Source organism: Camelus dromedarius, chromosome 3, assembly GCF_036321535.1.
Source record: "Camelus dromedarius isolate mCamDro1 chromosome 3, mCamDro1.pat, whole genome shotgun sequence".
Classification (NCBI taxonomy): Eukaryota; Metazoa; Chordata; class Mammalia; order Artiodactyla; family Camelidae; genus Camelus; species Camelus dromedarius.
Genome location: NC_087438.1, coordinates 26,777,575 through 26,794,043, shown reverse-complemented (window position 1 = coordinate 26,794,043; position 16,469 = coordinate 26,777,575). Strand labels below are relative to the sequence as shown.

Here is a 16,469-nt window from a genome sequence, read left to right as displayed (position 1 = left end):
CAACTCCAAGGCTTAGTGATCCAATCTCCACAGTGTCTTTTATAGCCTAGCCTCAGAAGGAACATACATCATAGCCGCCATATGCTGCTGGTCACACAGGCCAACCCTGATACAGTGTGGAAGGGACCGCACAAGGGCAGGAACATCAGGAGGTGTGGCCAGTATCTTGGTCATTTTGGAGACTGGCTGCCAGAGCAGCTTTTGCCTTCAGTTGATAAGCTGTTGTTGCCAAGAGGAAACATTTTATTTCACCTCATTGAGATGAACGCATTAATTCACTTAACACTTACTGAGAATCTACCATGTGTCAGGGATTGTTCCAGTTACCAGGGATATGGCAATGAATAAAACAGCAGTCTCTGCCCATGGAGTTTATAGGCTAGAGGATTAGAAATGAGTTTTTTAAAATATATATATAATAGTCTATTGGGTGGCAGTGAGTACCACAGAAAAAAAAAAAGAAAAAAAGACCCAGAGAGAGGACTGGGGAATGAAGGCCAGGTAGTTGGGGAGGGGGATTGCAGTTTTAAACAGGGTATCTGGAAAAGACCTCACTAATAAGGTAGATAGCACTTGATCTGAAGTATACAGGGGTGGGGAGGCAGCTACATGATTAATTCAGAGGAGGAGGAGAGTTCTAGGCAGAGGAAGAGAGGGCACATAAAGTGCAGAAAGCCTGGGCGGGTGACCTTGGCATATTTGAGGAACAGCCAGGAAGCCAGTGTGTGGCCAGAGCTGACCTGAGTAAAGGGAGGTGGGAGGTTATGAGACTGAGAGGCACTGACACATCTCGGAGGGCCTTGAGGGTGATTTTAACCCACTGTCAGGGGCTTTGTGTTTTGCAGCCGTTCAGAGCTCAGCTTTTCCATTGCTTCATTTTCTAAGTGGAAGCCACTTGACTACTTCACATTTTTATTGAGAATTCCAAAAACCTAGACAAAAATTTCAGATACTACCATCCCAATGATTGATGTTATCACCTGACAAAGTATGTATCTTCAAATACTGACTTTTAAATCTGTTTCTTAGTTCCTTCAAAGGGACCAGATACTTGGAGAGAGTGGAGTTCTGATGGAAAGAATTTAATAATATATTGGAAGGTAAATATCTAATTTTTCCTTCAATAGTTAAGTAACTCACATATGGTACTTGGGTTACCAGGGAGCCAGGATTTCCCAGACTGGCTAAGTTTGCAGTATTGCTGAGAATGTAACCCGGCTTCTGAAACCCCCAGATTCCTCATCACTGCAGATGCACCACAGTCATTGTAGTGGGGGTCTTCTGTCTCAGATCTGAGCATTCTTTAGTTGATTTTACAAGGCCTATAAAGGACTGAGGAGTTCGTGAATTCCATCTCTCTCCCTTTAGTCAGAAATGCAGCCAGAAACTACAAGTTAGAATCCCAAATGTTCATGTTGCATTTTTTCATCCAGTGAATAGGAAACCAACTTTTTATTCATGTGTAATTTTTTCCCTTAAATAAATTGCATTATGACAATTATAAAGTTTTGTATAGTTCTGTAAAATTTTAGATAAAATATGAATTGCATTGTTTTACTAGTTTTTTTTTCTTACAAGAGCAAACATTTTTGTCACTGTAACTTTTATCTGATTTATGAACATCAAAAACACAGTTGTTTTCTGCATTGGATTTCATAGGAGCAGTTATAGTTGGATTCTTTTAAATAGTGAATTTTGTTATTGAAAATAAAACTGTTATTTTTTCAAAAATTTAGCCAGCATATCTTGGAGTAAAGTGAAGTCTGAGCAAGTTCTTTACGCGTTCGTTGCTTTGAACTTGTCTGTATATGACTGTGCATCCCCTCTGCCTCTTGATTAGGAAATCCCCTGGCTACTCTCAGTTGTCTCTCAGATTTCACAATAATATAGTAGTGATTATACAAGTTACTTCAGTGTAGAGAAAATTTTAAATGTTCAAACTAGATGAATGTTTAAGCAAGGATTAAAAATATTGAAGCGATTTGGATTCTAATTTCAGTGGCTAGTTGATTGTTCTGCCATATTTGGGTGGAAAATTAAGTTGTTTTGGACATGCTGAGTTTTTTAAACATGTGCCCCTGGGATATCCAAGTACAGTCCAGTAGGTGGTGGTTTAATGTAAGGCTCTGGAGCTTGGGAGAGGTCAGAGCTAAAGGCATAGCTTTGAGTAGCATGTAAATGGGATCACTTGTGGGGAGCACGCAGGGTAGAACTAGGCCAAGGTGGAACCCTAGGTGATGGCAGCATATAAAGGACCAGGGAAAGAGGAGGATCCAGCAGAGGAGATTGGGTAGGTCAGAGGGTCAGAAAGACCAGAAGAAAGTAGTATTGCAGAAGCTAAGGAAGAGGGGGATATGTGAAGGAGTGAACAGTATCAAATGAAGCCCACAGGTCTTTGGATGGTAATGTGTCCACTGGACCAGGCATCAGAAGGCCATTGGTGACCTCTGTTGGAGCAGTGTTTTCAGCAGAATGTTAATGTCAGTGTCAGCCTAGATCAGAGGGTTCCATACATTGCTGTACAACTTGGAGCAGTTGTTTTGTAAAGCAGTTTAGCTATATAAATAAAGACGTTTAAATGTTTATTTCCTTTCCAGTAAGTCTACTTTTGGGAACCCATACTAAAGAATTAATCCTTGTCATGAAAAAAAATATGGCACCAAAAGGTTTATTTTAGTATTATGAAAAATCAGGAAAAACTTAAATTTCATTTATTTAAGGAATATTCAAGTAAACTGGTAAAAACGCTACGTGAAATATAAAGCCATTAAAGTGTATATGACTATATTATCATGGATGAGTGTACATTATAGAAAAGTGAAAAAAGATATAAAATTGTATAGTACAATTAAAACAATTTTAATAAAAAATCTCCATCTGGAAAAACAACTTGAAGGAAATATCAATATATAAGAATATTTAAGAGATGGAAATAGAGGAGATATTTCTTGTTTTTTTCCAACTTTTGAATTTTTCCTAAATGTTCTGTGATGGGCAGATACCACTTTAAAATGAGAAAACAGCAACTGTTTAAAAAACATGATGTCATACTTTTTAATATTTTATTTTTAAGTAGAGCAGTGCTTCTCATCAATTTCTTTTGGTTTGCTTCTGAAAAATGTGTTTCCGTATTGTTTCGTTACTGAATTTTTATATTTCCGTGTGCTCTTACTGCTTACAACAAGTGTAGTTTTTCTTCAGCATCACTTTCCTGATCTATCCAGGTCTCAGTGGGTTTCACATCTGTATTTTGCACTGTCGACAACTTCATTTTTTCTTGTTAGGATGCCTTGTTACGACTAGTAGAGTGTCCAGTTTATTTACACTCAATGGCCTTTCCTCATCACAATGTCACTTTTTGCAGGTATTTTTTAACAGAATTTATTTTTCTGTTCTTCATAGCCTTTATCCATTAATGAAGCTAATGGAAAAATCCTTTCTTATAATGTATCATGTTCATCAGATGAGGAAACACAGTCCCTTTCTGAGATTCTTGATCCTCAACACAAGGCAGAAATACAGCTTGACAAAAATGACTACATCATCAGTGTGGTGGCAAAAAATTCTGTTGGCTCATCGCCACCTTCTAAAATAGCTAGTATGGAAATTCCGAACGGTGAGTACTGAAGGTAAAAGTAGTGTATGAAACACTTTGAAGGGGTTGCTTGCCCTCGCGTCTGTCAGCTTTCTTCTCGTGTCCCCTGCCACTGCTGATGGATAAGGAGGGACGGGCCGATTCATTCATGTCCAGGATTCATGGAGGGGCCGCCGTCATTAGTACCGACTTGAAGCATCTACACTGATGGATAAAACAATGACTAAACCCAGTTACTTGAACACCTAACATCGTAGAGTCGTGGTGGTGGATATTACCCTCAGGAAGAAATATTCTAGCAGGTTATTCAGATACCATGTTCATATATCTCCCCAGGACCATGAGGGTTGGTGCTTACGTCAGCCAGGCTATTTTCAAACTGTCAGGCAAGGAAAGATACCCATTTTAAGTGGCAGCTTTGTTGATGAGACATTCTTTATCAATAGGAATCCTTTATCGGTAAGAAATTCTTTTAAAGTCTAAATTAGATCTTCAATGTAAGCTTTAAAAAAAAATTGTGATGTAATTTTGAAATTCCTTAGTGCCCCCTTTTACGTTTTATGAATTACCAGTGATTAGTCCATTCCTCCTTAGCTGCACTGACAGCTTTGTGAGACCCGAGGTTTTAGTGGCCACTCCCACCTCTTCTCCCAGTTAACTCCTCTCCTGAGTTATTCCCTGCTCCACCCTGCTGTCCTGCCCCAATATGGGGACACCTTTCTATGACCACCCACTCCTAGAGGAAAAAATTGGTCCAGTTTGGGTCATAAGTATCTTTTCAGCTCTTGCATGAGGCAGTGTCTCACACCGTGTTCTGTAGTTGGTTCTGTCTCAGTCGGTCATTGGCACGTTAGAAGGAAGGACTGGGACGCACAAGTATATTTCAGAGACACACAACACAGGCCAGAGCCCAGGTGGCAGTGCACACCGGAGAGGAGAGGCCTGTAGGCGGTGGTCTGGAGGCAAAAAAAAAAAAAAAGAGAGGTGTGAACACCGTTAGCAGAATAACCTGCTGACTTAGGTTAGGTATTTCATGGCTCTTACAGCGACAGGTAGTAGCCATGTTACCTTTTAATTCAAGAACTATATTCCTGCCTTTTCCATGTGTCCTTCAAGAGGCAGTAATTTATAGAACTAACAGTAGTCTGGTCATCAGCTTCCAGACAGTTGCTGAGACCAGAACAAACCATTGTTTCTTGAGGATTTCCCAAGTTGGAGGCCTTGCAGCCTCAGCCCAGGTTTCCATTGTGGTTTTTTAGTCACATTGAGCCAAGAAGCTGTCACACCCAAAGTCTTCTGTATTCTAAGCCAAATTGTTGTCTTGTGTCCAGTAGTAGTTGCTTATGAATGCAAATTTTGTTCAGTAAGCCTTTCCATGGCTTTGTACTGAACCCTTAAATAGGCTTCAGTTATAGAAGTTACTCCTTCCTGCTGTTACTGTGGGAACTTTCCCCCAGCCCTTTGGCCACGCTGTCCTAACGCCCACCAATTCCTCAACCCCAGCCTTGGGCCTTCCTTATCACCTCGGCTGAGTTCTGGCAGGATGGGAAGACCAAACCTCACCCTGGCCCCCTCCTGCCAGCCCCTGTGCCTCATCCCTCCTGGACCCCAGGGCACTCCTCCCTCCCTGCCCATACCTGCCATCCATCCATCCCATCCCGCAGCGTGTCATCCCGCCGCATTTCAGCGGATCCCTCCTCTCCCTGCCCTGTCTCCAGAATCCCATCAGCCCACCTCCGGGGTAGCAGTCTTCCTTGAGAGGCAGAGAGGGGCTGGCTCACCCACCCACTCACTGCGTGGCGTTGTGCTCCTGTTCTGCGCGTGCGGTCTGTGCCCAGGGCTGGAGCTGCAGGCACAGGGCCCCCGTCTGCTCTCAAGGGAGGAGGGATTCTGACTGTCCGCCCCGTGCTCTTCACCGGCCTCCTGCCTGCCCTCCTCCCGCCCCTGCCGCCATGCCGCATCCCCTCTAGTACCCGACGTCCCTCTGCCCCATCCCTCACGGCTGTTGGTCCTCGGGTCCCTGCCCCGCTACATCACTACCTGATCCTAGGTGCTTTCTTATTGTTTGCTTTCTTTTTTCAGCTGCTGAGTTAATCTTTACATACAGGCAGTTGCTACTGTTAAAACAAAAGCGACAGAACAACAACTTCTAAACTTTGCTAAAGGTTTATCTAGTTTAGCACTGTTTTGAAATGTCTGTACAGCGAAGTAATTTTTGTAGTTCTTGCCCATTTTTCTGAGATTTACCTTAAAATATTATTTTTAACACTAGTAAAATATCCTTCTTTCTTGAAGATGATCTCAAAATAGAGCAGGCTGTTGGAATGGGAAATGGGATTCTCCTCACTTGGAATTACGACCCCAACATGACTTGCGACTATGTAATTAAATGGTGTAACTCATCTCGGTCTGAACCCTGCCTCATGGACTGGAAAAAAGTGCCTTCAAATAGCACTGAAACTGTAATAGAATCTGGTAAGTGTCCCTCAGTTAAAGTGCTTTAAAAATATTTTTTGAATTTACTTTTTAATGGGAAAACCTTGGTTTATAACATTGTATGTTTCATGTGTACAACATTATATTTCTCCCCTGTGTACACTGCAGCGTGCTCACCATCGAAAATATATATGTATTTTTTTAAAAAAGAGCAACACATGGAGTGACTGGTTGCAGTGCAGTGACTGTTCTCCCTTACCACTGGGCAGGGTGTGGGTTGGTCTGACTTTTCTGGAAGGCAGTTTGTGGCACTATGTGTGTGAGACGATTCATAGCCTTGGATCCAGTCATTACTTGCCTAGGAATTTATCCTGAGAAGTAATCAGAGAGTAGCACGGATTTACAACTAAGAACATTCACCATAACATTATTTATAGTTGTAAAAATTGAAAACATCCCAAATAACAAATAGGAGAAAGTGATTTATAGCACAATTATAAAATGGAAAGGTAAGTAGCACTAAAGATGGAACAACAGAGGGAAGTGCTCACGAGAAAAGAAGACTACAAGCTCTCGGCAGTGTGATCTCACCCGTCATCCTTTTGCCCTCCTTCACCCAGGGCCCAGGTTGCTGAGCAGGAAGGATGTGCTCCCATCACCACTTTCCCTGGTGTAGGTCAGGGGGCCAAGGGCAGCCCCCCCGTGCCCGGCTGCCCCAGGCCGTGAGCTGCCCTTGATACGATGCAGCCTGAGGTTCAGCCAGGAGGGTGGTGGTAGCCTACAGGCTGAAGCAGCCTTGTCCTTTGGAATTACAGCCTCCTGTCATGATCACTGCCCCTTCTGAGCAGCTGACGAGCGTGGACTGTGCCTCTACCTGTGGGAATTCTGGAACGTGTCGCAGTGATGCTTCTCGGCGTCATTCCCCTCTTACGGTTCTCCCTCCCGCGTTAGTGATGTTCAGGGGAGCAAGCAGCTGCTGATTCTCTCTCCCCGGGAATGCATTCTACTCATTTACTTTGTTCACTGTCAGATGGTGAGGATGAGCCCCATTCATTGGGTTCCTACATGTGGCTTCAGATTATTTTCCGGTTCTACTTGGAATGTAGCCAGACTCCTTCACATGCGCAGTTGGCCAAGGCCTTGAGGGTTGCCCTCGTCCTTTCTCACTGCACATGTCACTTAGCAGCGTGCCCAGCCGCGCCTCGCCCTCCTCTTTCCTACACCTCCCTGTGCGTCTCCCCTGTGTGTAGCTGCCCGAGTCTGACCCAGTACTAGTGACTCCATAAATTCTAACCCCACTTCCATCCTTTCTTACCTGGGCTTGGAGAATAATCAGAATGGACTGGGGCAGGGTAGAGTGATGTGGACCAGCATTGCTTTAGATAGGATACCTGGGATGTAACTTTAAGCTGAGACTTGTTGGGTGAGATGGAGAACTTTCCACGCTGAGGCATGTGAGCAAAGGCCCTACCTACAGTAGCTGAGAAACCAGAGGCTCCGAGAAGCTCAGTAACTTGCCCAAGGTCGCAAAGCTAGTATCTGATCACACCAGGGTTTAACTTTAAAGCAACTCAGAGCTATTCAGAGCTTTAAGAGGCTGGGGGTTTTGTCTTTTATTTACTGCTGCTGGGACAGAGTATGGCCACAGTGGGCACATTTCCTATTCCTTTCTCACCCAGGCATCCACTCTTTCAACTTTCCACTCTCTTTTATGACCGCAAAACACGTTTCTAATGCTCGAAACACATGGGCTCTTTTTCTTTTTAAGGCAGCAAAACCCTGGAGAATATTGATATGCGTAATTATAACATAAAAGTAGGCACAGATTTCCTAATATACGTGCGGTATAGAATCAGAACCTGAAGCATACTTGTCCCCAAAGAAAAAAGTCGCAAAGTGATTTTAGAGGTTGACCATCTCACTTTCCAGCCTGTAGAGCACTGGTGTTCTGAGCCGGAGAGCGAATGCTTTCGCCGCACAAGAATGACTGTATTCCACAGATTAAGTGCAGTCCCGGATACTGCCATTTCCCCCCAAACAGTCTCTTCTTCCCAGATCACTGCTGGTGAGCTACAAAGCACCCTTCAAGGCTCTTTTCAAATGTCACTTCTTGGTGGCTTTTTCTGACCTTCTTAGCCTCATTTGGTCCCTCATTGAAGGGGCCACAGACTATGAAAGGTCCCCCTAGTCAAAACACAGTCTTGTGGGGACCCCTTCTCATGTGTCTCCCCAACTCTCTGCCAACTGCCCCAGGCCAGGGGCCTTGGTAACAGTCCACTGCTGTGGTCCCAACACTTCACCCACTACCTTGTACTGAGTCGGCATTTAAAAGTGATTACCTTGGATTGAAGTTAAAGGTGCTTCTCTTGTATGTCTTGTGGAGTTAACTCAGGGGCACTCCGTGGCAATGCTGTAGAGAGGATAGACTAAGGCCCATTTCCTTTGACACTGAAGTGTCACAGTAGAGTGGAAATTTTAGTATCTGATTGTTGGAACAAGGAAAGAACAATGGGTTCTTTCCAACCCAGAAATAACCCTGTTGAGTGAAGGGCTTTTCAGAGGCATAATATGCGTGATCTGGACCTGGGATGGGTTAGAAAACTGTCCCTGGATCAAATCTGGGGAGAAGTCATCATTGCCTGATTTGAAGGAACAAAATGAAGGTCTTGATTACCATTTTTTCCTTTTCAAGGTGATGTCATGTTATAATACTAAACTTTACAGCAGAAATGAATTTGTTTGTTTGATTTTTGCTGAGTTAATTTTTCACTCTGAATATTTACCAATTTTGAAAATGCAGATGTATTTTCTATAATCTTTTTAAAATTAGCATTGGAAATTTCAGAGTAAGTTATAAGTTTGATATTTCTAAAATAGATATTTACAGTAATATTTACTTAGGAAAGTTTATTGATTGTGTTCATCCTATAGATCAGTTTCGACCAGGCGTAAGATACAATTTTTTCCTGTATGGATGCAGAAATCAAGGATATCAATTATTACGTTCTATAATTGGATATGTAGAAGAATTGGGTAAGTTAAATGGGTTAGTTTTCTTAGAGTTCAAGATAATACAAGTTATAAATGGATAACAGTTGTAAGATTGAATTCTAAAAATAGGTTGATTTGAGCTATTTATTTGTTCAAGGAAGAAAAATAATTTGATAACTATAAAATTGTTTGTAATTACTTATTCTTCATTTTTTAAATATTTATATTTCACAATTTTACTATTGTCATTGAGAAAATTAAATCTTAATTTGGATTTCAGAAATAACCTAATTTGCACTTATACAAATTTTTAAAAATAGTAACTTATTGAAGACTATCAGTAAAGAGGGGAAATACAAGTAAAAGTCTATTTAAGTGGCCACCTCTATAGAAAAATTTAAAGATTTTGCATAGGTTACCTCCCCAGATAGGTATTATATCTAAAATATGTAAGTTCTACCTTTGTGTCTCTGGTTACTACTATATAAGCTTCACAGCAAAGGCATTTGTGATAATATCTGTGAAAGTTTATGATTAAATAGAGAATAAAGTTCTAATTCCAAGTTTAACTATTTTTGAAGCTAGAAATCTCACTAAACCTCAATGCCTTACTCTGTATTAGTAATCCCTCCTTTAAATACTGACCTTTCTCCTTTCATAGCTCCAACTGTTGCACCAAATTTTACTGTTGAGGATACATCTGCAGATTCGATATTAGTGAGATGGGAAGATATTCCTGTGGAAGAGCTTAGAGGCTTTTTAAGAGGATATTTATTTTACTTTGAAAAAGGAGAAAGAGACACATCTAAGATGAGGGGTTTGGAATCAGGTGAGTAAATACTAGAGTAAGTACACTGTGTCTTAGAAGTTCTTCATTAACTCCAAAAAAAAAAGAAGAGGAAAGAAAACATGAAGGAAGATGCTGCTGAGTAGTTTAGACTGGTTTCCAAAACTGTCTGAAAAATAGGGAAGTGAAAATGCAGTCATTTGATGAATATGAAAATTTTAAAATTTTAGTATGTGACAAATGGCATGTAGTCTTTCAGAAACCATTTATTCTGAAGCCTTTGATTTTGTGCCCCACGGGACAGAGACCATCTCTTACTGGTCTTGCATGATCCATAACATAGCACCTTATGAAGCTTACTTGAAAAAAAAAAAAACTTCCTGTACTTACAATAATGGAGGAGAAAACTCAGGAACCTAAAGATTGGCCTCGGAGCCTCCGAGGCTGACAGAGAGCCATCCACCCAGTTAGCCACGGCCTTAGTGAACTGGGAGACCCAATTAAGTTGACTGGGGATGTGTGTATCCATTAGGTCTTAAAAAGCATAGTCAGCCATTGACAATTGTCCAGAGACCTTTGAGAGTCCCCAGAGTTACAAATGCAGAAATGTTTATGCAGACCTTTGGCTTTTAAACCCTAAGTCATATATTTCTGTTGGGAGTCCGATGTTCCTTATTCATGGCTGGGCAACACAAGCATATCATCTATTCAGTTTGGGAGCTTTCATTTTCCTTAATGACCTCTCTTTGGAAAGAAACCACTTAAATTGTTTGGTGCCTGTCTGACAAGTAGAGAACAGCAATGCTACACGGAGATGCTGACGAACTGGGCATCAGTTTATTCACCTCCCAAGAGCAGCTGTGTAAACGAGCACCTGCCCCAGATCTCTACGTTCTGCATTTCCTGAGCCATCAAAGCTGAGGGAAGCCCTAAATAATCAGATTATGCAAACATCCAGAGTCTAGTGTTATTTCCCTCAGATGCTCAGAAATTTTACACTTGAACCAGTTAAAATTCTAGCATGTAGACTTCTGGTTAGGCTGAATTGGTCATTAAAAGTAGAATAAAAGAGAGAAAAAAAAATAACAACACATAAAGACACAGAGAACTGGAGGGGCCAGAAAAGAGAATTTGGAAACGGAGTGGGAAGAAGTGGGGCAAGTGAGTTGGAGGAGTGGAAAGTAGGGAAGTCTACGTGGACGGTTGGGCTTCAGTAAGAAGTCATTTGGTTCATCCTGCAGGGCCAGGAGTGAGGGCCAATGGTTAGGATGCATCAGGGCTGAACAGTGGGAGTTGATTGAAAGTCAGTAAGGAGCAGTTAGAACTCCCAAGTCCTATATCAGCTTCATGCAGCTAATGTGAGTGCCCTCTCCCCTGCCTGAGGACAGGAGGTTTATTCTGAACCAGAGAGCCTCAGGACAGGGAGCCTTAGTCAACAGTGTGACCTCCCCTCTTCCTCCTCCCACCCATCTAATAGGACATCTTCAGCTGGGCCTATTTCCCAGGTAAGAGGTGAGAGAACTAAAGTAAATGGCTCCTGAGGAAAGACATAGAAGATGCTAATATTTGGGGGATGTTCCCAGTGAAGAGCCAGGAGCCCCACGGTCATTCCCCATCAGTGATAAGTGAAGCCCACCAGCCAATAAACCCCAACTATGTACCCCGAGCTTCCAATGAGCCTTTTAGAGGCTCACTCTTGAACATAACTAGCAGCCAGGGATAACCAGGTGCTGGAGAGGCTTCTAACGTGAAAGACAGAAGCCAGGAGAAATTAGAGCACTGTGGGAAAACAAAAAAATTTAAAACAAAACAAAACTATCCTTGGATAGTTGAGATAGCCAGTATTTATTGAAAAGACATGATGCTATAAAAAGGGACAATCAGAAGACAGTTAAAGAACTCCTCAAAATTAAAAATATGATCAAATGAATTTTTAAGGAATTAAATAGAAGTAGAGAAATTAAATGGAAAAATAGAATAATTCTTCTCAAAATCAGACAAAGACAAAGGAGAAAACTTGTAAAAAGAAAACTAGGTAAAAGATGAGAAAGTTGGGGCTTGAGTCAAAGACCTGAAGTGTCCTCCTTTACAGGAGTTCTGTTCAAGAGAAGAGTGAAAAGGAGAGAAGAAAATTATCAAAAAAAATAGTAGGAGAAAATTTCCCCAAACTGAAAGATAGTAAAAGGTCCCATCAAGTACAAAATAAAATAAATAGAAAGATCTGTGCCCAAGTATGTCACCATGAATTTTCAGAGCACCTAATATATAAAGAAAAAGTCCCAGAAACAATCAGACAAAAGCAGCTCTTGTGCAGGGGATCAGGGGTAAGAATGGCTGCAGACTTCTCAACAACATACCAGATACGAGAAGCTATCACAGCTATGTCTTCAAAATACTGTGTAAAAATTATTTTCAGCCTAAAATTCTGTACTCAGCTAATTTGTCGACTAATATGAGAGTAGAATGAAGACATTCTTAGACATGTAAGGCTACATATATTTACTTCCCCCCTATATCCCTTCACCAGAAGCTACTAGAAGTCATGCATCCAACATGAGGAAATAAGTGGGGCAGGGAATTCCAGGACAAGGTTTCCAGTCCAGAGCAGATGCCCCAGGAAGCAGCCTGGGAGGGACGTGGGCAGGGGCTGGGGGAGGCAGTGGCACTGGGATTTTGTTGTGTTGGACCACATGGAACATCGTATTGGAGGATGTGGGAAGAATTAGGAATTGGTACATCAAGCAAATAAGGGGGAAAAGCAGTTGTAACAACAGAAAGAAAGAAAGGAAACATGATCGTACTGGGCAATTTGTCTTGGCATTAATCCATATTTGTATGATCTCAGTCATGTAAATACTGAGTTTACCAAGTGTTCTGATGTTTCTGTGTGAATTATGTCGGCTGAGGGGAGAAAGGATATGTTGTGTGAGAGCTGAATCTCCATCTGCCTGGTAGGACGTGAGTAGACAATGTCTAAAATTTCAAAATCAGCACTGCCAATCTAAGTTTATTACAAAATGTGAAAGTAAATACCCAGAGCAACTGATAACATGATTTTAAAGTGATGCAGGTGGCAGGGGAAGGTGCTGGCAGGGAATGCTACTATTTTGTTAGTCATTCAGTGTGATTTAATTTTTAAACTATTGTCTTGCATTATTTTGGTTCAAATTTTAAAAATAATCATTTGAACAGTTCTTCAGACTTCCTCTTGAAATGATGCAAGGGCTTCCTCACTGGTGTCTTCGCTTGAGAACCTGCATGCATTGCCTCATTTCCTGAGTGACTTGAAGCGGTCCCTGCTGATTTGTTCTCTTATTCCCTGGAGTTTCTCTCTCGATTCACAGGCATGATCAGCCCCAGTGGGTTTGGGTTGTGGTGGGTTTCAGTGCTGTTGGTAACAGAAAGAGAAGACTTACTGATTGTTTGCTGTATGCCAGGCGTTATTCTATAGAATATGTGTACAAAAACTTCCCACAGCCCAATGAGGTAAGTCGTGATACTCTGCTTCATAGTTAGAGAAACTCAGGTTCACAGTGGTTTAAATCATGTGTCCAGATAACATATCCACTAACTGGCAGGGGTAGAACTTGAACGTGGCTCTGGCTGGCTCCATGGGCCTTGGCCCTGCAGGCGGCCAGCATTCAGAATCACTTACAAGGAACGTGGGAAGGACAGCTGTGAATAACCATGTGTTTGAATTGGTATAGAAATCAGTGATAATCTTCTCTTTAAATATAGGTCGTTCTGACATAAAGGTTAAGAATATTACTGACATATCCCAGAAGACACTGAGAATTGTTGATCTGCAAGGTAAAACCAGTTACCACTTGGTCTTGCGAGCCTATACAGATGGAGGAATGGGCCCAGAGAAGAGCATGTTTGTGGTGACAAAGGAAAATTGTGAGTTAAATGTTGCCACCAAGATACTTTTCAGACTTAAATGCATTGTTTCTAGTGATTTTTTACTTTTCACATTTTGTTGCCCTTTTATAGTGGGTAGAGGACATTGTTAAAAAGGCCATGGGATGACTTCATATTTGTTCTTACTAATTATCTGAAGCAATTCCCTAGTGAGTACTCAAAGAATTAATGAATTAAGGATGCATCTTAAGTCTAGAGTTCTAAATTCATGTTGAATTTTTATGCTGGTCAACTAGTTTTAAATTTCTTGTCAGAAATATTCTGTGATTTTTAACATATCAAGGGAAGAGTGTAAGAAGTATCCTTAAAAAAAAAAAGTGTAAGGAACAACACTCATAAATCTGAGATGAAAATAGAGAAGAGTGACGGACTTGACTATTTGTCAACAGCGAAGAACTTTCATTTGAGCACAGGCTTATTGTCCAGCCCGGGGTTGGAGTTCATACATGCCCTTAAATAAAGGGCTGTGTAGATTTGGTTCTTGTCTGGGGGTGGTTTTGCCTCCTAGGGAACACTTGGCGGTGTCTGGTGACGTTTTTGGTTGGTGCTACTGGTATTTGGTGGTTAGAGCCCCAAGGATGCTGTTAAATTTCCTGCAGTGCATGACAGCCTCTTCCTCAAAAAATACACAACAAAGAAATACCTGCCCCAAAATGTTACTAGTGCCAAGATGAAGAAACCCTGCTCTGAAGAATTTAAGTATTAGTATAAAAATTAAGTATATTTAGTATATACTAAGTATCAGTATAAAAATTATTTAAGTATTAGTATAAAATTACACTTTTTAAGATTATATTTTAATAGTCTTCCAGTGTCTCTCAAGAAGTTAGGATTATTTTTTCTTCAAAACATCTACCAACTTAAATATCTTATAATAAAAGTTTATTCTATAGATTATACAAAAAATGCTGACTTTAATATTTGCAATATTCTCTTTTCAGCTGTGGGATTAATTATCGCCATTCTCATCCCAGTGGCGGTGGCTGTCATTGTTGGAGTGGTAACGAGTATCCTTTGCTATCGGAAACGAGAATGGTAATCATTTACTCTTGCTGTTTTGTTCTTAAGGGCGTGAATATTTCATTAATGTATTAACAAACAAGTACATCTTTTTGATGGAAGCTAAGTATTAAAAAATATCTGTGTTAGGATTAATGTGTTGGAGTTAATATTATGCAAGAATATGGCATATTATTTAAAGCTTTTAAAATTAATAGAGTAAAAGTCAGTTTTTCCCTACTGTATTTACTAATTAAAGTAATAACAGTTACACTTAGAAATTTTTTTTACAGTCATAAATATGGCAATAGCTAATATGCAAGATTAAATATAATGTAATGATTAAGATCTCATTTGTCCTGGTGACCTATTTAGAAAGTGTGTTCATTTTTATTCATTTAGGATATCATAGTGAACTAATGAGCATGGTCATTGGACTTAGAGGATAGTGGGGAGGATGAACATTAAACTCATACTCATTCGGTAAATACAGGTGTACAGAGTGTGAGTGGGTGCTCGGAAGGGTGCTGGAGGCGCTCAGCCAGGGCTTCCTGTGGAAGTTCCACTGGAGCAGAGTCCCAGAGAGGAGGGAGCGGGGGAAGAATGTGCCAGGCAGAGAGAGTAGCTTCTGTGAGGGCCCCGAAGTTGGTGAGAACTTGATCTTCTGGAGAAATGAGAGGAACTGTGTGTCTGGGTGCAGTGAGAGAGTGAGTGGGCCAGCCGAGGTGAGGTCAGCAGGGGTTCAGGAGAGGGTGCCGCGGAATCAGCTGGCAGGAGCTGTCCTGGGCTGGGCTCGGGGCCGAAGGCTGAGCTCATGTGTATGTGGTCCTCTCTGGCCTTAACTACGCACCATTTGTGATGAAGAAGAGAACATATTCTAACAACCCTGGCTTCTGAATCAAAACAGTAATAGTTTAGAACTGTAGACTGACTGCCCTGTTTTGGTAACCAAATTCTCATTACCAAAAATCGCATTTTAAAAATTATTTCAATACGAAAAAGAGATAAAATAAAGAGATAGTTTGGAAGTTAGAGCATTTCAGACTTAAATTAATAAGCTAAGTTGTTTTTTGGTTTTGGTTTTTTCCTGCATGAATTTCAAATAATGTTCTTTTTAACAGCTGTAAATAGGATAGGACACTGAGCAGATTTCCTTTTTGTTTGTGTTCAGTTTTTGCTCAAGATGAATAGCCTTCATTTTCCTGATCATCTAAAGCCTGTTAAGAACAGGGGAGAACTGCATAATGCAGATGTGTTCCCTGAGCAGTCGACCGTGCTTAATCCAGTTTGCAGTGTGAACATTTTGGTTTGATGAGTAATGCCCGTATTATACTTTTGACTTGGTAACACAATCACCATGTTAATTCTTTGCTTTCCAGTTCCATAAGATACATAAGATACTGCAGTTCTAGAATTAGAAGTACTATTTCTAGTTTTCAGATAGGAACTCTCAGTGTCTCGTGTCAAAAGCTCTTGCAAGTGATCACACCGAAAATGATCATCGTTTTATCTCAGATGTTCAAATTAGAGTATTCATATGAAACATCCAAATAAGCCTGATAACTTACTAACTTATTTGTTGTCTAATTGATAATCTTATCACTATTAAATGTACTTAATCATCTTTATTTAAAGGATTAAAGAAACCTTCTACCCTGATATTCCAAATCCAGAAAATTGTAAAGCTTTACAGTTTCAAAAGAGTGTCTGTGAGGTAATCCTTTATTTTCTTACATTTCT

The 16,469-nt window shown here is 40.9% G+C and overlaps 1 protein-coding gene across 1 annotated transcript in view; it reads left to right on the top strand.

Annotated features, from left to right (window-relative positions):
- Positions 1 to 16,469, top strand: part of LIFR (LIF receptor subunit alpha) — a 70,196-nt gene that overhangs the window by 46,231 nt on the left and 7,496 nt on the right. The window contains exons 12-19 of the mRNA XM_031444205.2: positions 1,030 to 1,100; positions 3,403 to 3,616; positions 5,891 to 6,070; positions 8,963 to 9,064; positions 9,684 to 9,851; positions 13,548 to 13,709; positions 14,672 to 14,765; positions 16,365 to 16,443. Coding sequence (XP_031300065.2) covers positions 1,030 to 1,100; positions 3,403 to 3,616; positions 5,891 to 6,070; positions 8,963 to 9,064; positions 9,684 to 9,851; positions 13,548 to 13,709; positions 14,672 to 14,765; positions 16,365 to 16,443 — 1,070 coding nt within the window. The remainder of the gene's footprint in view (positions 1 to 1,029; positions 1,101 to 3,402; positions 3,617 to 5,890; positions 6,071 to 8,962; positions 9,065 to 9,683; positions 9,852 to 13,547; positions 13,710 to 14,671; positions 14,766 to 16,364; positions 16,444 to 16,469) is intronic.